Source organism: Pseudophryne corroboree, chromosome 8 (assembly GCF_028390025.1).
Source record: "Pseudophryne corroboree isolate aPseCor3 chromosome 8, aPseCor3.hap2, whole genome shotgun sequence".
NCBI classification, from domain to species: domain Eukaryota; kingdom Metazoa; phylum Chordata; class Amphibia; order Anura; family Myobatrachidae; genus Pseudophryne; species Pseudophryne corroboree.
This window is the reverse complement of record NC_086451.1, coordinates 65,837,729-65,853,307: the sequence shown is the minus strand read 5'-3', so window position 1 is coordinate 65,853,307 and position 15,579 is coordinate 65,837,729. Positions and strand designations below refer to the sequence as shown.

Below are 15,579 nucleotides of genomic sequence, written 5' to 3'. Positions count from 1 at the left end.
GTTAACTGTTCGTCTGGCTTGCGACTAGTGGGTAATGTGCTGGAAACAAAATCCAATGTATATCTTTATGATCCGCAGGTTACAAAGATTTTCCAGAAGAAGAAGATTTTAGTGACTTACAGCTTCCGGCAGTCCTTTCCGCTGGTGGACATGCAGATGCAGCTCTTCCAGAACTCCTGTGAGTAGTGACGTATTTTGGCTTTGGTGGCTTTTTGTTTTTTTGGGGGGGTTTTTACCCACTTTGACCCAAGTGTAAAACTGGCCTGATATCAGTCACTGTACACCACATTGACTCCATATTGTAAGTTCAGTATGGTTCCCCTACTGCATTTGTGCATTAAACAGCCGTGAGTCCATTTGATAATGACCACGTATGTGTGGCCATCTTTACTACCAATATTCCTCTTAATTAGTTACACTTGTCCACAGATTACCAGCATGGCATCAAGTTGCTCTCCGCTGCCCCTGGTGGTGAGAGGAAGGTGCTGATTATCTTCAACGCTCCAAGCCTACAAGACCGGTTGAGGTTCACCAGCGATTTACGAGAGTCTATTGCAGAGGTGCAGGAAATGGAGAAGTACAGAGTGGAGTGTAAGTCTGAGATTTGATATGGTCATCCATAAAATTATATATCCATATGTACTATTAGGGTGGGATTCAAATGATATATCGCGCCTAAAGTCCTTCCTAAAATGATCTCCGTTATCGTGCATATTGCGCCCATCGTGATCAGGTTTAGCTGTGTAAAGGGTTGGGTGCCTCCCTACTACGGGGATAGCGAGCTAAAATGATTCCATGCCCCTGAGGGGAGAAACAGAACGGTTGTGGAAAGGGGTGAAAAGAATTGAATCCCACCCCTGGTCTTCATTGAGCTACACTTTGCTTAGTTACCCGTTTTTACCCTCAAAGTACATTGATGGCCCATCTTCAGTATATGGAAATAATTTTATTTCATTCTAAAACTACTTCCCTGCTTTCCTTAGCCGAACTTGAGAAGCAGAAAGGTGTAATGCGGCCAAACACTTCCCCTGGTCCAGGAATGAAGGAAGCGGTGAATGGCACTCTAGGCCGGCCCAGTCTGGATGACACCTATGCGCTTGGTGAAGGTTTGAAGAGAAGTGCTCTCAGCAGCTCCCTAAGAGATCTTTCTGATGTTGGTAAGTATTGTTCCCTGTCCACCCATGATCCTCCATTCCATCACTCATGAAACATGCCCAAATCATGCCCAGACACATTCTACAGACATGATAGCATATAGCGTAAAGAGGACACCACTTTCTCTCCCCAGAGCAGCAGTGTTTTCCACTAATACCAACCAAGCTTCAAAACAGGATAGTTCAACATCTATTGGCTAAATTTCTGAAATGGCTACACCTGCCTGCTGTTTCCCTGATGAGACCAGAACCGCCAATCGGAAACTGGCCATCGATGAACAGTGATCAGTCAGGGAATCATGGGATTTCTTTGTTAAAAAAATCCCTGATTTCCCAATCTCCATCGTTTTCGGGAATCAAGATTTTTAAACTTGTTGAATATTCCTTGTTGAATATTTTGCAAACGTGTCACAGACGTATGGGGGCCTTTAGGCTTGAGCTGTTTTCCACATGCCTAGTGTCCATTCATGCCACAGGTGATTGCACATGCCATGATAGACTGATAGTATGGTAACCTACCATTGCAAGCGTTGGCATTACAGAAAGCAAAGTGTCATCTGATTTCTAGTGTCAGGGTCCACGATTAACCAGACTTACAGAGAGGAATTTCTTAGACTTAAACATCTACTTTCTAAATGAGATTTGGGAGAATTCAGCTGTGTGTAAATTACATCGTTTAAAAATTTTGAGCATTAAACACTTTTTCTCTGACGTCCTAGTGGATGCTGGGAACTCCGTAAGGACCATGGGGAATAGCGGCTCCGCAGGAGACTGGGCACAAAAGTAAAGCTTTAGGACTACCTGGTGTGCACTGGCTCCTCCCCCTATGACCCTCCTCCAAGCCTCAGTTAGATTTTTGTGCCCGACCGAGAAGGGTGCACACTAGGGGCTCTCTTGAGCTCTTAGTGAAAGTTTAGTTTTAGGTTTTTTATTTTCAGTGAGACCTGCTGGCAACAGGCTCACTGCATCGAGGGACTAAGGGGAGAAGAAGCGAACTCACCTGCTTGCAGAGTGGATTGGGCTTCTTAGGCTACTGGACACCATTAGCTCCAGAGGGACCGAACACAGGCCCAGCCTCGGAGTTCGGTCCCAGAGCCGCGCCGCCGGCCCCCTTACAGAGCCAGAAGCAAGAAGAGGTCCGGAAAATCGGCGGCAGAAGACATCCTGTCTTCACCAAGGTAGCGCACAGCACTGCAGCTGTGCGCCATTGCTCCTCAGCACACTTCACACTCCGGTCACTGAGGGTGCAGGGCGCTAGGGGGGGGCGCCCTGAGCAGCAATAGAAACACCTTGGCTGGCGAAAATACATCACATATAGCCCCCAGGGCTATATGGATGAATTTTAACCCCTGCCAGATTCCACATAAAAGCGGGAGAAAAGGCCGCCGAGAAGGGGGCGGAGCCTATCTCCTCAGCACACAGGCGCCATTTTCCCTCACAGCTCCGCTGGAAGGACGTCTCCCTGACTCTCCCCTGCAGTCCTGCACTACAGAAACAGGGTAAAAAAGAGAGGGGGGCACTAATTTGGCGTAATATTAACATATAGCAGCTATAAGGGGGAAAAACACTTATTTAAGGTTATCCCTGTATATATATAGCGCTCTGGTGTGTGCTGGCATACTCTCCCTCTGTCTCCCCAAAGGGCTAGTGGGGTCCTGTCCTCTGTCAGAGCATTCCCTGTGTGTGTGCTGTGTGTCGGTACGTTGTGTCGACATGTATGAGGAGGAAAATGATGTGGAGGCGGAGCAATTGCCTATAATAGAGATGTCACCCCCTAGGGAGTCGACACCTGAGTGGATGATCTTATGGAAGGAATTACGTGACAGTGTCAGCTCTTTGCAAAAGACAGTTGACGACATGAGACAGCCGGCTACTCAGCTTGTGCCTGTCCAGGCGTCTCAAAAGCCATCAGGTGCTCAAAAACGCCCGTTACCTCAGATGGTAGATACAGACGTCGACACGGATACTGACTCCAGTGTCGACGGGGAAGAGACAAACGTGACTTCCAATAGGGCCACACGTTACATGATTGAGGCAATGAAAAATGTTTTACATATTTCTGATAATACCAGTACCACTAAAAAGGGTATTATGTTCGGTGAGAAAAAACTACCTGTAGTTTTTCCTAAATCTGAGGAATTAAATGAGGTGTGTGATGAAGCGTGGGTTTCCCCCCGATAAAAAACTGATAATTTCTAAAAAATTATTGGCATTATATCCTTTCCCGCCAGAGATTAGGGCGCGTTGGGAAACACCCCCTAGGGTGGATAAAGCACTCACACGCTTATCAAAACAGGTGGCGCTACCCTCTCCTGAGACGGCCGCCCTTAAGGATCCTGCTGATAGAAAGCAGGAGGGTATCCTAAAATGTATTTACACACATACTGGTGTTATACTGCGACCAGCAATCGCCTCAGCCTGGATGTGCAGTGCTGGTTTGGCTTGGTCGGATTCCCTGACTGAAAATATTGATACCCTAGACAGGGACAGTATATTACTGACTATAGAGCATTTAAAAGATGCATTTCTATATATGCATGATGCACAGCGGGATATTTGCCAACTGGCATCAAGAGTAAGTGCGCTGTCCATTTCTGCCAGAAGAGGGTTATGGACGCGACAGTGGTCAGGTGATGCGGATTCCAAACGGCATATGGAAGTATTGCCGTATAAAGGGGAGGAGTTATTTGGGGTAGGTCTGTCAGACCTGGTGGCCACGGCAACGGCTGGGAAATCCACATTTTTACCCCAGGTCGCCTCTCAACATAAGAAGACGCCGTATTATCAGGCGCAGTCCTTTCGTCCCCATAAGGGCAAGCGAGCGAAAGGCTCCTCATTTCTGCCCCGGGGCAGAGGAAGGGGAAAAAGGCTGCAACAGACAGCCAATCCCCAGGAACAGAAGCCCTCTCCCGCTTCTGCCAAGTCCTCAGCATGACGCTGGGGCTTTACAAGCGGACTTAGGCACGGTGGGGGCACGTCTCAAGAATTTCAGCGCGCAGTGGGCTCACTCGCAAGTAGACCCCTGGGTCCTTCAGGTGGTATCTCAGGGGTACAAATTGGAATTCGAGACACCTCCCCCTCGCCGTTCCCTAAAGTCTGCTTTACCGACGTCTCCCTCCGACAGGGAGGCGGTATTGGAGGCCATTCACAAGCTGTATTCTCAGCAGGTGATAATCAAGGTACCCCTCCTGCAACAGGGCAAGGGGTATTATTCAACGCTGTTTGTGGTACCGAAGCCGGACGGCTCGGTGAGACCTATTTTAAATCTGAAATCCTTGAACACTTACATACAAAGGTTCAAGTTCAAGATGGAGTCACTCAGAGCAGTGATCGCGAACCTGGAAGAAGGGGACTATATGGTGTCTCTGGACATCAAGGATGCTTACCTCCATGTCCCAATTTACCCTTCTCACCAAGGGTACCTCAGGTTTGTGGTACAGAACTGTCACTATCAGTTTCAGACGCTGCCGTTTGGATTGTCCACGGCACCCCGGGTCTTTACCAAGGTAATGGCCGAAATGATGATACTCCTTCGAAGAGAAGGCGTCTTAATTATCCCTTACTTGGACGATCTCCTGATAAGGGCAAGATCCAAGTAACGGTTAGTAGTCGGAGTAGCACTATCTCAAGTAGTGTTACGGCAGCACGGATGGATTCTAAATATCCCAAAATCACAGCTGATTCCGACGACACGTCTGCTGTTCCTAGGGATGATTCTGGACACAGTCCAGAAAAAGGTGTTTCTTCCGGAGGAGAAAGCCAGGGAGTTATCCGAGTTAGTCAGAAACCTCCTGAAACCAGACCGGGTCTCAGTGCATCAATGCACAAGGGTCCTGGGAAAAATGGTGGCTTCCTACGAAGCGATTCCATTCGGCAGATTCCACGCAAGAACATTTCAGTGGGATCTGCTGGACAAATGGTCCGGATCGCATCTTCACATGCATCAGCGGATAACCCTGTCCCCAAGGACAAGAGTGTTTCTCCTGTGGTGGTTGCAGAGTGCTCATCTTCTAGAGGGCCGCAGATTCGGCATTCAGGACTGGGTCCTGGTGACCACGGATGCCAGCCTGAGAGGCTGGGGAGCAGTCACACAGGGAAGAAATTTCCAGGGCTTGTGGTCAAGCCTGGAAACGTCACTTCACATAAATATCCTGGAACTAAGGGCCATTTACAATGCTCTAAGCCAAGCAAGACCTCTGCTTCAGGGTCAGCCGGTGTTGATCCAGTCAGACAACATCACGGCAGTCGCCCACGTAAACAGACAGGGCGGCACAAGAAGCAGGAGGGCAATGGCAGAAGCTGCAAGGATTCTTCGCTGGGCGGAAAATCATGTGATAGCACTGTCAGCAGTGTTCATTCCGGGAGTGGACAACTGGGAAGCAGACTTCCTCAGCAGACACGACCTCCACCCGGGAGAGTGGGGACTTCATCCAGAAGTCTTCCACATGATTGTAAACCGTTGGGAAAAACCAAAGGTGGACATGATGGCGTCCCGTCTCAACAAAAAACTAGACAGGTATTGCGCCAGGTCAAGGGACCCTCAGGCAATAGCGGTGGACGCTCTGGTAACTCCGTGGGTGTACCAGTCAGTGTATGTGTTCCCTCCTCTGCCTCTCATACCCAAGGTACTGAGAATTATAAGACGGAGAGGAGTAAGAACTATACTCGTGGCTCCGGATTGGCCAAGAAGGACTTGGTACCCGGAACTTCAAGAGATGCTCACAGAGGACCCATGGCCTCTACCTCTAAGAAGGGACTTGCTCCAGCAGGGACCCTGTCTGTTCCAAGACTTACCGCGGCTGCGTTTGACGGCATGGCGGTTGAACGCCGGATCCTGAAGGAAAAAGGCATTCCGGATGAAGTCATCCCTACCCTGATCAAAGCCAGGAAGGATGTAACCGCACAGCATTATCACCGTATTTGGCGTAAATATGTTGCGTGGTGCGAGGCCAGAAAGGCCCCTACGGAGGAATTTCAACTGGGTCGTTTCCTGCATTTCCTGCAAACAGGACTGTCTATGGGCCTAAAATTAGGGTCCATTAAGGTTCAAATTTCGGCCCTGTCGATTTTCTTCCAGAAAGAACTGGCTTCAGTTCCTGAAGTTCAGACGTTTGTCAAAGGAGTACTGCATATACAGCCTCCTTTTGTGCCTCCAGTGGCACCCTGGGATCTCAATGTGGTTTTGGGGTTCCTAAAATCACATTGGTTTGAACCACTTACCACTGTGGACTTAAAATATCTCACATGGAAAGTGGTAATGCTGTTGGCCCTGGCTTCAGCCAGGCGCGTGTCAGAATTGGCGGCTTTGTCCTATAAAAGCCCTTACCTGATTTTTCATACGGATAGGGCAGAATTGAGGACTCGTCCTCAGTTTCTCCCTAAGGTGGTTTCAGCGTTTCACCTGAACCAGCCTATTGTGGTACCTGTGGCTACTAGGGACTTGGAGGACTCCAAGTTGCTGGACGTAGTCAGGGCCCTGAAAATATATGTTTCCAGGACGGCTGGAGTCAGAAAATCTGACTCGCTGTTTATCCTGTATGCACCCAACAAGCAGGGTGCTCCTGCTTCTAAGCAGACTATTGCTCGTTGGATTTGTAGTACAATTCAGCTTGCACATTCTGTGGCAGGCCTGCCACAGCCAAAATCTGTAAAAGCCCATTCCACAAGGAAGGTGGGCTCATCTTGGGCGGCTGCCCGAGGGGTCTCGGCGTTACAACTTTGCCGAGCAGCTACTTGGTCAGGGACAAATACGTTTGCTAAATTCTACAAATTTGATACCCTGGCTGAGGAGGACCTGGAGTTCTCTCTTTCGGTGCTGCAGAGTCATCCGCACTCTCCCGCCCGCTTGGGAGCTTTGGTATAATCCCCATGGTCCTTACGGAGTCCCCAGCATCCACTAGGACGTCAGAGAAAATAAGAATTTACTCACCGGTAATTCTATTTCTCGTAGTCCGTAGTGGATGCTGGGCGCCCGTCCCAAGTGCGGATTGTCTGCAATACTTGTACATAGTTACAAAAATCGGGTTATTATTGTTGTGAGCCATCTTTTCAGAGGCTCCTCTGTTATCATACTGTTAACTGGGTTCAGATCACAAGTTGTACGGTGTGATTGGTGTGGCTGGTATGAGTCTTACCCGGGATTCCAAATCCTTTCCTTATTGTGTACGCTCGTCCGGGCACAGTATCCTAACTGAGGCTTGGAGGAGGGTCATAGGGGGAGGAGCCAGTGCACACCAGGTAGTCCTAAAGCTTTACTTTTGTGCCCAGTCTCCTGCGGAGCCGCTATTCCCCATGGTCCTTACGGAGTTCCCAGCATCCACTACGGACTACGAGAAATAGAATTACCGGTGAGTAAATTCTTATTTTAAAGGGAATCTATGACCTGTATTCACTTAGTTACAGGCTACTTAAACTGTGTAGTGGAAACATAATTTGCCCCCCTGCCTCTGAAGTACGTTCAGTATGCATATTGCATAACCAAGCAGCTCTTTATCTCTCCCCCCGCCAGCCTACTACTCAGCTGGTATACTCCATGCTGGTGTAGCGCTCAGCCCGGGGAGCAGGGCTTTGGTGGTGGCTATGAATAATGCTGGACAGGCTATGAATAATGCTGGACAGGCTATGAATAATGCTGGACAGGCTATGAATAATGCTGGACAGGCTATGAATAATGCTGGACAGGCTATGAATAATGCTGGACAGGCTATGAATAATGCTGGACAGGCTCTGTAGCAGGTCTGACAGTTTGATCTGCATCATGCTAATTATCCTGTGATGGTGGGATCTTAGATTCTACTTCACCTACCAATGCCCGCTTTGAGACAACATACAGTAGAAAAGCTGCTGGGTAATGGACATGACCTATCGCTAATGATGGGTACACACTAGACGATATAGTGGACGATGTGCCCAAATCTGACACATCGTTCACAATATCATCTAGTATGTATGCGCAATATCGCTAACGATGCGTGCTCCCGTGGGTTGTCGGCGACATCGCCCATTGGGCATGCATGGCCGACGGCTGACATCGCCAGCGAGGTCCATGCTGCTGAGTGGGGCAAAGGGGGCAAGGCTCACCGCGGCCATCTTGAATTCTAAAAAATGTGCCATAGCGCCATTTTTTGAAAGGTTAGGTGTGCCCGCCACTATTATGCATACCGCCCACTGCCGAACTCTAAATCTACAGTCTCGCCACCATACCCTCGCTACCTCCCACTCCCTCTGCCGCCTCACCCTACACTGTAGGTGGCAGTGGCATAAGGTGCCGGGATCCCGCATTGCCGACACACTGGTAGTGTGCTGGGCTGCCGGCACCAGAGATTGGTCTACAGCTCCCGTTTCCACAGTCTATGCCCTACAATAGTGGTCAGCATTCAGGTCTCTTGAGCATGTTTAAAAACCAGGAGACCTGACAGGTGACCAGGATCGGGTGTGCGGGTCAGCCAACGGAGAGGCTACACACCTGTACAATGTCTGTCAAATCAGTGGTCCGGAGTTTGGTCTCCCGAGGATTAGACAAATGTGTCCTCCGCCTAACTCGTAGTAATGGTAGAGGAACAAATACTGGTACAAAACAAATCAACATTCTCAATGTCCTTATTATGCATTAATTCTGCACCAAACCCTAAACTGCAGCTTAACTCTAAAATTCTGTCGACAGTCACAATGTCACCATTCTGTTAGTGTAATATTGTGAATGTCGACCGTCTCACCAATGTCTACTTGTTGAACCGTATACCGAATACTAGCAAACTATAGTAATTCCTTTTTCTGGTTTTTGAATGAGCGTCATCACCTGTCATAGGTAACTGTATATAAAAGGGCCTCTTTATTTCTGTCTGTACCATAGACTGTAAATTATAAGGTGTCTGCAGAAGCCAGTGCCAGGAGATGCCCATGCATCTGCAATCAGACTGTGTAATATGATCTGGTTGGTTAAGTACAGTATTTTCAAAGGATCTACAGTAAATTGATACAGTCAATAGGTTGACTGGGCCAAATAGACGACACAAGTTTTTTTGTTTTAGTAAACTTTTTAGGGTGTCATTTTATATGTTTCATCATATGTGACCCCTTTTAGTGTACCCTCGAGAGGCTCGCTTTGCTTGCAATGTTTTGGTTTAATATTCCTAATCATAGTCCACGTGGATGGTAAATGAAAAAATATACAGTATATTTAAAAAAAAACTTATGTCAATCATTATGTTGACCTTTTACCTTTTGACAATGTCAACCTATTGCCTGTTGACTATATGGGGTCAACCTATTGACTTTCTATCTAGACACGGTCTATCCAGTGTGTGGAACCCAAGTTTCGTATCCGCGAACGCTATAAAGAGACCTATCCCAGCCACTTGCATGGTCCCAGATAATAGGCGTGTCCCCCAGTCTGGAGCTTTATAGAACATAACCTCTGTCAGACATGGGGTTGCATTTATACTGTCCAGCTGACACAGCCCATTAAATATACATTGAATCTAGGTATATTTTATTATTGTTTTTTTAAAGGGGTTTTCCACAAGGTTTTTCTTCTTAGTATAGTTTCTGGTACATCACCAGCCATTCCCTCCCTTAGCGGGATTCCCCTTACATTACGTGATCCTTCACCACAGACCGCTCCAGCAGAAGACCTTGTCCCCCACTGGAGATGGTGTGTGTACACCGCTAGGACTATCAATGGGAACGTTGCCTTTCATTATCCAATCTGATACAGGTTGAGTATCCCATATCCAAATATTCCGAAATACGGAATTTTTTGAGTGAGAGTTAGATAGTGAAACCTTTGTTTGTTTTCTGATTGCTCAATATACACAAACATAAAAAAATGTATTAAAAATATTGTATTAAATGACCTTCAGGCTGTGTGTATAAGGGGTACATGTAACATAAATTAATTGTGTGAATGTACACAAACTTTGTTTAATGCACGAAGTGGGTCATTCCGACCTGATCGCATGCTAGCTATTTTTTGCAGCGCAGCGATCAGGTCACTACTGCGCATGCGTATGCACCGCAATGCACAGGCGCGACGTACGAGTACAAAGCGGATCGTTGCTGGGCGATGGATTTAACGAAGAATCCATACGCACAGCCGATCGCAAGGAGATTGACAGGAAGAAGGCGTTTGTGGGTGTCAACTGACCGTTTTCAGGGAATGGTTGGAAAAACGCAAGCGTGTCCAAGCGTTTGCAGGGCGGGTGTCTGACGTCAATTCCGGGACCGGACAGGCTGATGTGATCGCAGCGGCTGAGTAAGTCCAGAGCTACTCAGAAACTGCACAAAACTTTTTTGTACCGCTCGGCTGCACAAGCATTCGCACACTTGTAAAGCAAAACTACACTTCCCCATAGGCGGCGACTATCTGATCGCAGCGCTGCAAAAAAATAGCTAGCGAGCGATCAACTCGGAATGACCCCCTAAGTTATTAAACATATTGGCTAAAATTACCTTCAGGCTGTGTGTATAAGGTGTATATGAAACATAAATGCATCCTGTGCTTAGACTTGGGTCCCATCGCCATGATATCTCATTATGGTATGCAATTATTCCAAAATATGGAAAAATCTGATATCTAAAATACCTCTGGTCCCAAGCGTTTTGTATAAGGGATACTCAACCTGTATAGTGTCCAGTACACACCCACATACATGCCAGTCCCTTGCCAATAGTCACGGAGCACTCCATGAGAGTAACCCTACCAATAGGACAGTATAATTAAAATAAGAATACATAAAAGATACCACCTACCTCTGTAATAGGTGGTTTGGTTAAATACAGTATAGTATACGTATAAGTAGTGGTGGAAATGGAAGACTCTTATACCCCTTTTCCACTAGCTCTAAAAACACTGGTAAATGTGCGGAGGTGCGCATTTTCCCGTGTTTTTTCCTAGCGGAAACTGCCCCCTCTGCAAATTCCTGGATCAAGTGATCCGGGAATCCTACCCGTGTCGCTTACCGGGTTGAACACGTGTTCAACCCAGTAAGCTGTGTAGTGTAAACAGAAGCCGTGTCGATACGACACGGCTCCCGTTCACAGTGTATGGAATGGCAGCACTGGGAGATCATGTGATCTCCCAGCGCCACCCCTGCCGCTTCAGCAGCAGCGTCACCAACCCGCGATATGCCTGGTTGAGTGAGTACTAGTGTAGAAGGGGGCTCTAACACAGGTCGCAGCCATGTCAGGCTCCCGGCTGCGACCCGTGCTACAAGTGGAAAAGGGGTGTTAGTTATTTGTCTCTTTAAATGCTTCCCACTTTCTCTGGATTAGTGCATTGCAACGAGTAGAAGCAGTTAATACATCGCAGGCAGGAGAGAGAAATGTATTATGTGAATGGATTTCTGCTGCCGGCCCTGGGAGCGTTGGGATACACACATTGTGCAAGCCAAGCAGTATTGAGACTCGCATGTCTTTTTGCAGCTGTAACAGCATTAATCTTGTGGAAAGAGCCTAATAATTGCCCTGGTTGTACATGGTTGACAGTGCTGATGCTGTGACTTTTTAGATTTGATAAATAATCCTCAGTCACCCTGACATAGTGTTCAGGAATCTGCCATTAGTGATGTGCAGTTTGCTGTTCTATGCAGAACAAGGTGGAGATTTGCTGCCACTTAGTGGAGATGTGACTTCATGACAGGCATGCCATAGATTAGACACAGAAGGTAGAGGTTGCGTGGGCAGGCCTGTAACTTGCAGCACAGCAGCAGAAATCACGCAACAGCTTGCCACTTCTATGGGTGTGAATTGGGACTGTGTATCTAAGCTGCACACAAAATGCCCTATTGTGCTCTGCATTTTCTCACTGTTCTCTGCATTTGTCTGTTTCCACCCGGTGTGTTCCCGCTTACATACAAATGCATCTGCCCTCACATCTGTAACTCGCAGGAAGCCCCTCGTTCTTCCTCTGGCCTCTCCATTTCCTCCACCCTTTCATCCATCGTCTTCCTCTTTTTCTACCTCCTGCCCCTTAATGCTTGCTTGTTACTAACTTGGTGCTTAGGTAAGAGAGGGAGACGTAACAGCGCGGGATCTCTGGACAGCACTATTGAAGTAAGTGTTGAGATTTGCAGTAGCTGCATGTGACGACTCCTCTGTGTGTATGCTAGCTCTTCCTCCCGCCCAGCCTGTGCACCGTGTTGTGGGGATAAAGGGGTAGCTGCTTTTTGATCTCCCTTCTCTTGTTGTTGTCGTTTATATCCCTTAGGGGTGGGGGAGCAATGCATGATGTAACTCTAATGTGTAAAAGATGTTGTATTCACTCTTGTATCTTTGTCTTTCTTCTCCCAGGGGTCTATCATTAGCAGCCCTCGTCCTCACCAGCGGCTTCCTGCTGCACCACCGCCGCCCCCGGAGGAGTACAAAACTCCCAGACCAGCATCCAATTCTTCCTCTTTCCTGGGCTCTCTGTTTGGAAGCAAGAGAGGAAAGGGCCCCTTCCAGAACTTACCTCCAACCTCATTGCCGCCCCACCCTCACACTCCGCCAGGAATTGATGGACCATCCAAAATCCAGGCCCTGCATGCCCAGTACTGCCACAGTCAGGGAGTACTTGCTCAGCCACCACCTCCATATCACTCCCAGCCTCCACCATCTTCTGCGCCTCCCCAGCAGCAGCACCAGCCTCCCCCGCCGCCATCTCATCGCTATCATGTGCCGCCATCTTCGGCTCAGTTTACACTGCAGCGCCCAGGCCAGCAGAAGAGACCACCTGTAGGGGCCCCACCCCTGACCCCAAGCTCTCCGCACCCCCAGTACACCCTGCATGGCAGGCACACTTCCAACCAGCCGCAGTCCCCCTTACCCATGTATGGCTCTGTGCCGCAGCATGCCATGACACACACCTATCCCCAGCACATGCTTCAGTCCCAACACTCCATGCAGAAGCAACCACCCAAGCACTTTGTGTTTAGCCATCACCCTTCTCAAATGCCTCCCCAGCAACAGCGCCCCCAGCAGGCTCCATACAGTCAGCAACATCCCATGCCGCACAACCAGTCTCCCTGCTCACCCTTATCACCCATCCCACCACACCCATCTTATCCACCTCTTCCCCCACCATCTCCACACACTCCTCATACTCCCCTCACACCACACTCCCCACTCCCTCCAACCTCCCCTCTGCCCCAGCATGCTTCCCACCATCCTATGGGGACAAACACCTCCCAAGGCAACCCCAAACAGAAACCAGTTAACAGAATCAGTACGGTAGTGTGAGAAGACGGCAGACCCCCAGTGGACATCGGGGGCAGGCGCACGTACAGTGGGTGCAGAACCTGAAGCGAGGGAACAGCATGCACGTGGGGAACTGGATGAAGGGTCCCTGCTGTTCCTTCCCCATCAGGAGTCCTCGGCGCTTACCAAGACTGAGCCACAACTGGCCATATACTCACTCGCTGGAACTCTTTCTGCCACTTTAAGCAGTGACGCACAGAGTCGTCAGTACTGATATATGCATCACCCTTCCATATCCTGCACGGAAGTCTTCTGACGTTGGGTGGTGCCCCTTCCCCCTTCCCCAGGCTCACCCAGCTCTAAGAGCCTGAGAGGACAGTGAACTGAACATCCAAGAACCATGTGTGTAGTCTTGGTAGGGAGTGATGGTGTAGGGATTGTTATGCTATCTTGTGAATAGGTTACTGCGCCTGTATGGTGCTTGTATGTGTCGAGAGAGTATGCTTGTGTATTGGAGAGGTCATTAGACTAATGGGTCACACCCAACTTTGCTGCTACTGCTATAGGGGTCAGTGAATGTGAAGAGTTACGGGCACCTGGCTGTGGTTACAGAAGGAGCAAGCATCGGCTCTGGAGCAATGCCACTGCTTCATGGTTCCTGCGACTTTGAGGCCTGTCCCGTTCCCCCAAACCAGTGCCATTCCTGCATTGTGTCAAAAGGAGCTCTCTATTTTATGTTCTAAATGAACTCTCCTATAAACACTCCCCTGTATATGTGTAGTCCCAGGGTACAAACCACTAAATGATGCAAGGATGGGGACCCCCTTTATCAACATTAAGAAAAAAATGTATATAGGAAAAAGAGAGACATTTTGGGCGTTTTCTGTGCCCGACCTTTACCGCACAATCATTAAGCAGTCACTGCTTTCTTATCTATACTATATACAGAGATTTATATAATCCTTTGTACGAGGTAGTATGTCTGCTTCAGATGTTCTTTCATGTGAAGATTTTTCCGGATGTACGGAAGGGTATCACAAGCACTGCATTACATTACCTCAGCAGCACACAACTAAATCACATTCACTTAAAAAATGGACTTGTCATGTACACAGACAGAAGAGGCCGCCATTTTGTGAGCTAAACCATCATTAAAACTGTAAACTCACTAGGAATTCGTAACCTCGCTGAGGCATGAGGCACTTTGTGCCTCATGATCCATTAATGTAACTAGTTCCTTGTGAACTGAGAAGCAGAACCGTTGGTACAACCCACAAAATGGCTGCCTCTTCGATGTATACATTACAGGGTCCACTGTAAATCTTCCATTCATACAGTTACTTATAGCGTAAGCAAGGTATAGGCATCTGAAAGACATTCCTCCTATCCACACTATATGCAATGGCATGTATAGCTCTATATGCTATGGCATGTATATCTCTGCGCTGAATGGCAAGGCAGATACCAATTACTATAATCCGCAAACGCTGTGATCTTCCTACAAGATCACTAAATGATATTGAACCTGTTACAGGGATCACTATCTCTGTTCACCAAAAGCAATGCAACAAAACGTACATTGTACTAAATGTGATATAGGGTTTAGTGGAAACCAGATACAAACTTTTATTTATTTTTATGTCCTCTGCCATATGTGAGTTTTATTAAATATAGGATTTAAAGGCACAATGTAATCTTTCTAGACTGCTCCAGAGGTGTGTGCCTACAATAGGGCACACCAAGGGGGGGGCAGTAAAATGTTGGGAATTAAACATTTACAATAAAATACTAAGGTAGTGGCTTTATATCATGTTGATTATATCAAATAGTGATTAAAGTAAAAAAAATTGTCTCTTGTATTGTACACTACTTGTATGCAAGTTTGTGCAATAGTTAAGGCCATTTCAGCAGCTGCCCCAGGCGGCAGCACGCACCTCTCTGCTGTGCCCATATATATTTACTATTAATGTTATGTAAAATATGATTTGTATGTATAGGAATGAGCCTTTTTACATGTATAGTTTGGGCTTGCCAGAATTGTTTTTGTATGAACACACATCTATGTTCCAAATATCCAAATTTCCCTTATATAACAATGAATGTGAAATTGCAGCTAGTTGGGGGGTGCAATGTATGAAATTTAATGGAGACGGTAGTTTCCTGTAATATATTTAATTTTACCCACATACAGTATATGTCCAGGGTAAGGCAAACCACACTGATACGTAAAATAGAATCTCTTCCCTCCGTC

At 47.6% G+C, this 15,579-nt stretch overlaps 1 protein-coding gene across 7 annotated transcripts in view; it reads left to right on the top strand.

The window, feature by feature from the left end:
• The window catches only part of IQSEC2 (IQ motif and Sec7 domain ArfGEF 2), a 322,858-nt gene extending 307,666 nt beyond the window's left edge, over positions 1–15,192 (top strand). For 5 of the 7 annotated variants that reach the window (XM_063936555.1, XM_063936556.1, XM_063936559.1 and 2 more), the window contains 5 exons: positions 79–178; positions 430–591; positions 984–1,157; positions 12,157–12,206; positions 12,444–15,192. In XM_063936555.1, the coding sequence (XP_063792625.1) occupies positions 79–178; positions 430–591; positions 984–1,157; positions 12,157–12,206; positions 12,444–13,370 (1,413 nt within the window). In that variant the 3' untranslated portion in view covers positions 13,371–15,192. The other 2 variants (XM_063936561.1, XM_063936560.1) reach the window with 2 other exon arrangements.
• Positions 15,193–15,579: the final 387 nt, after the last annotated feature.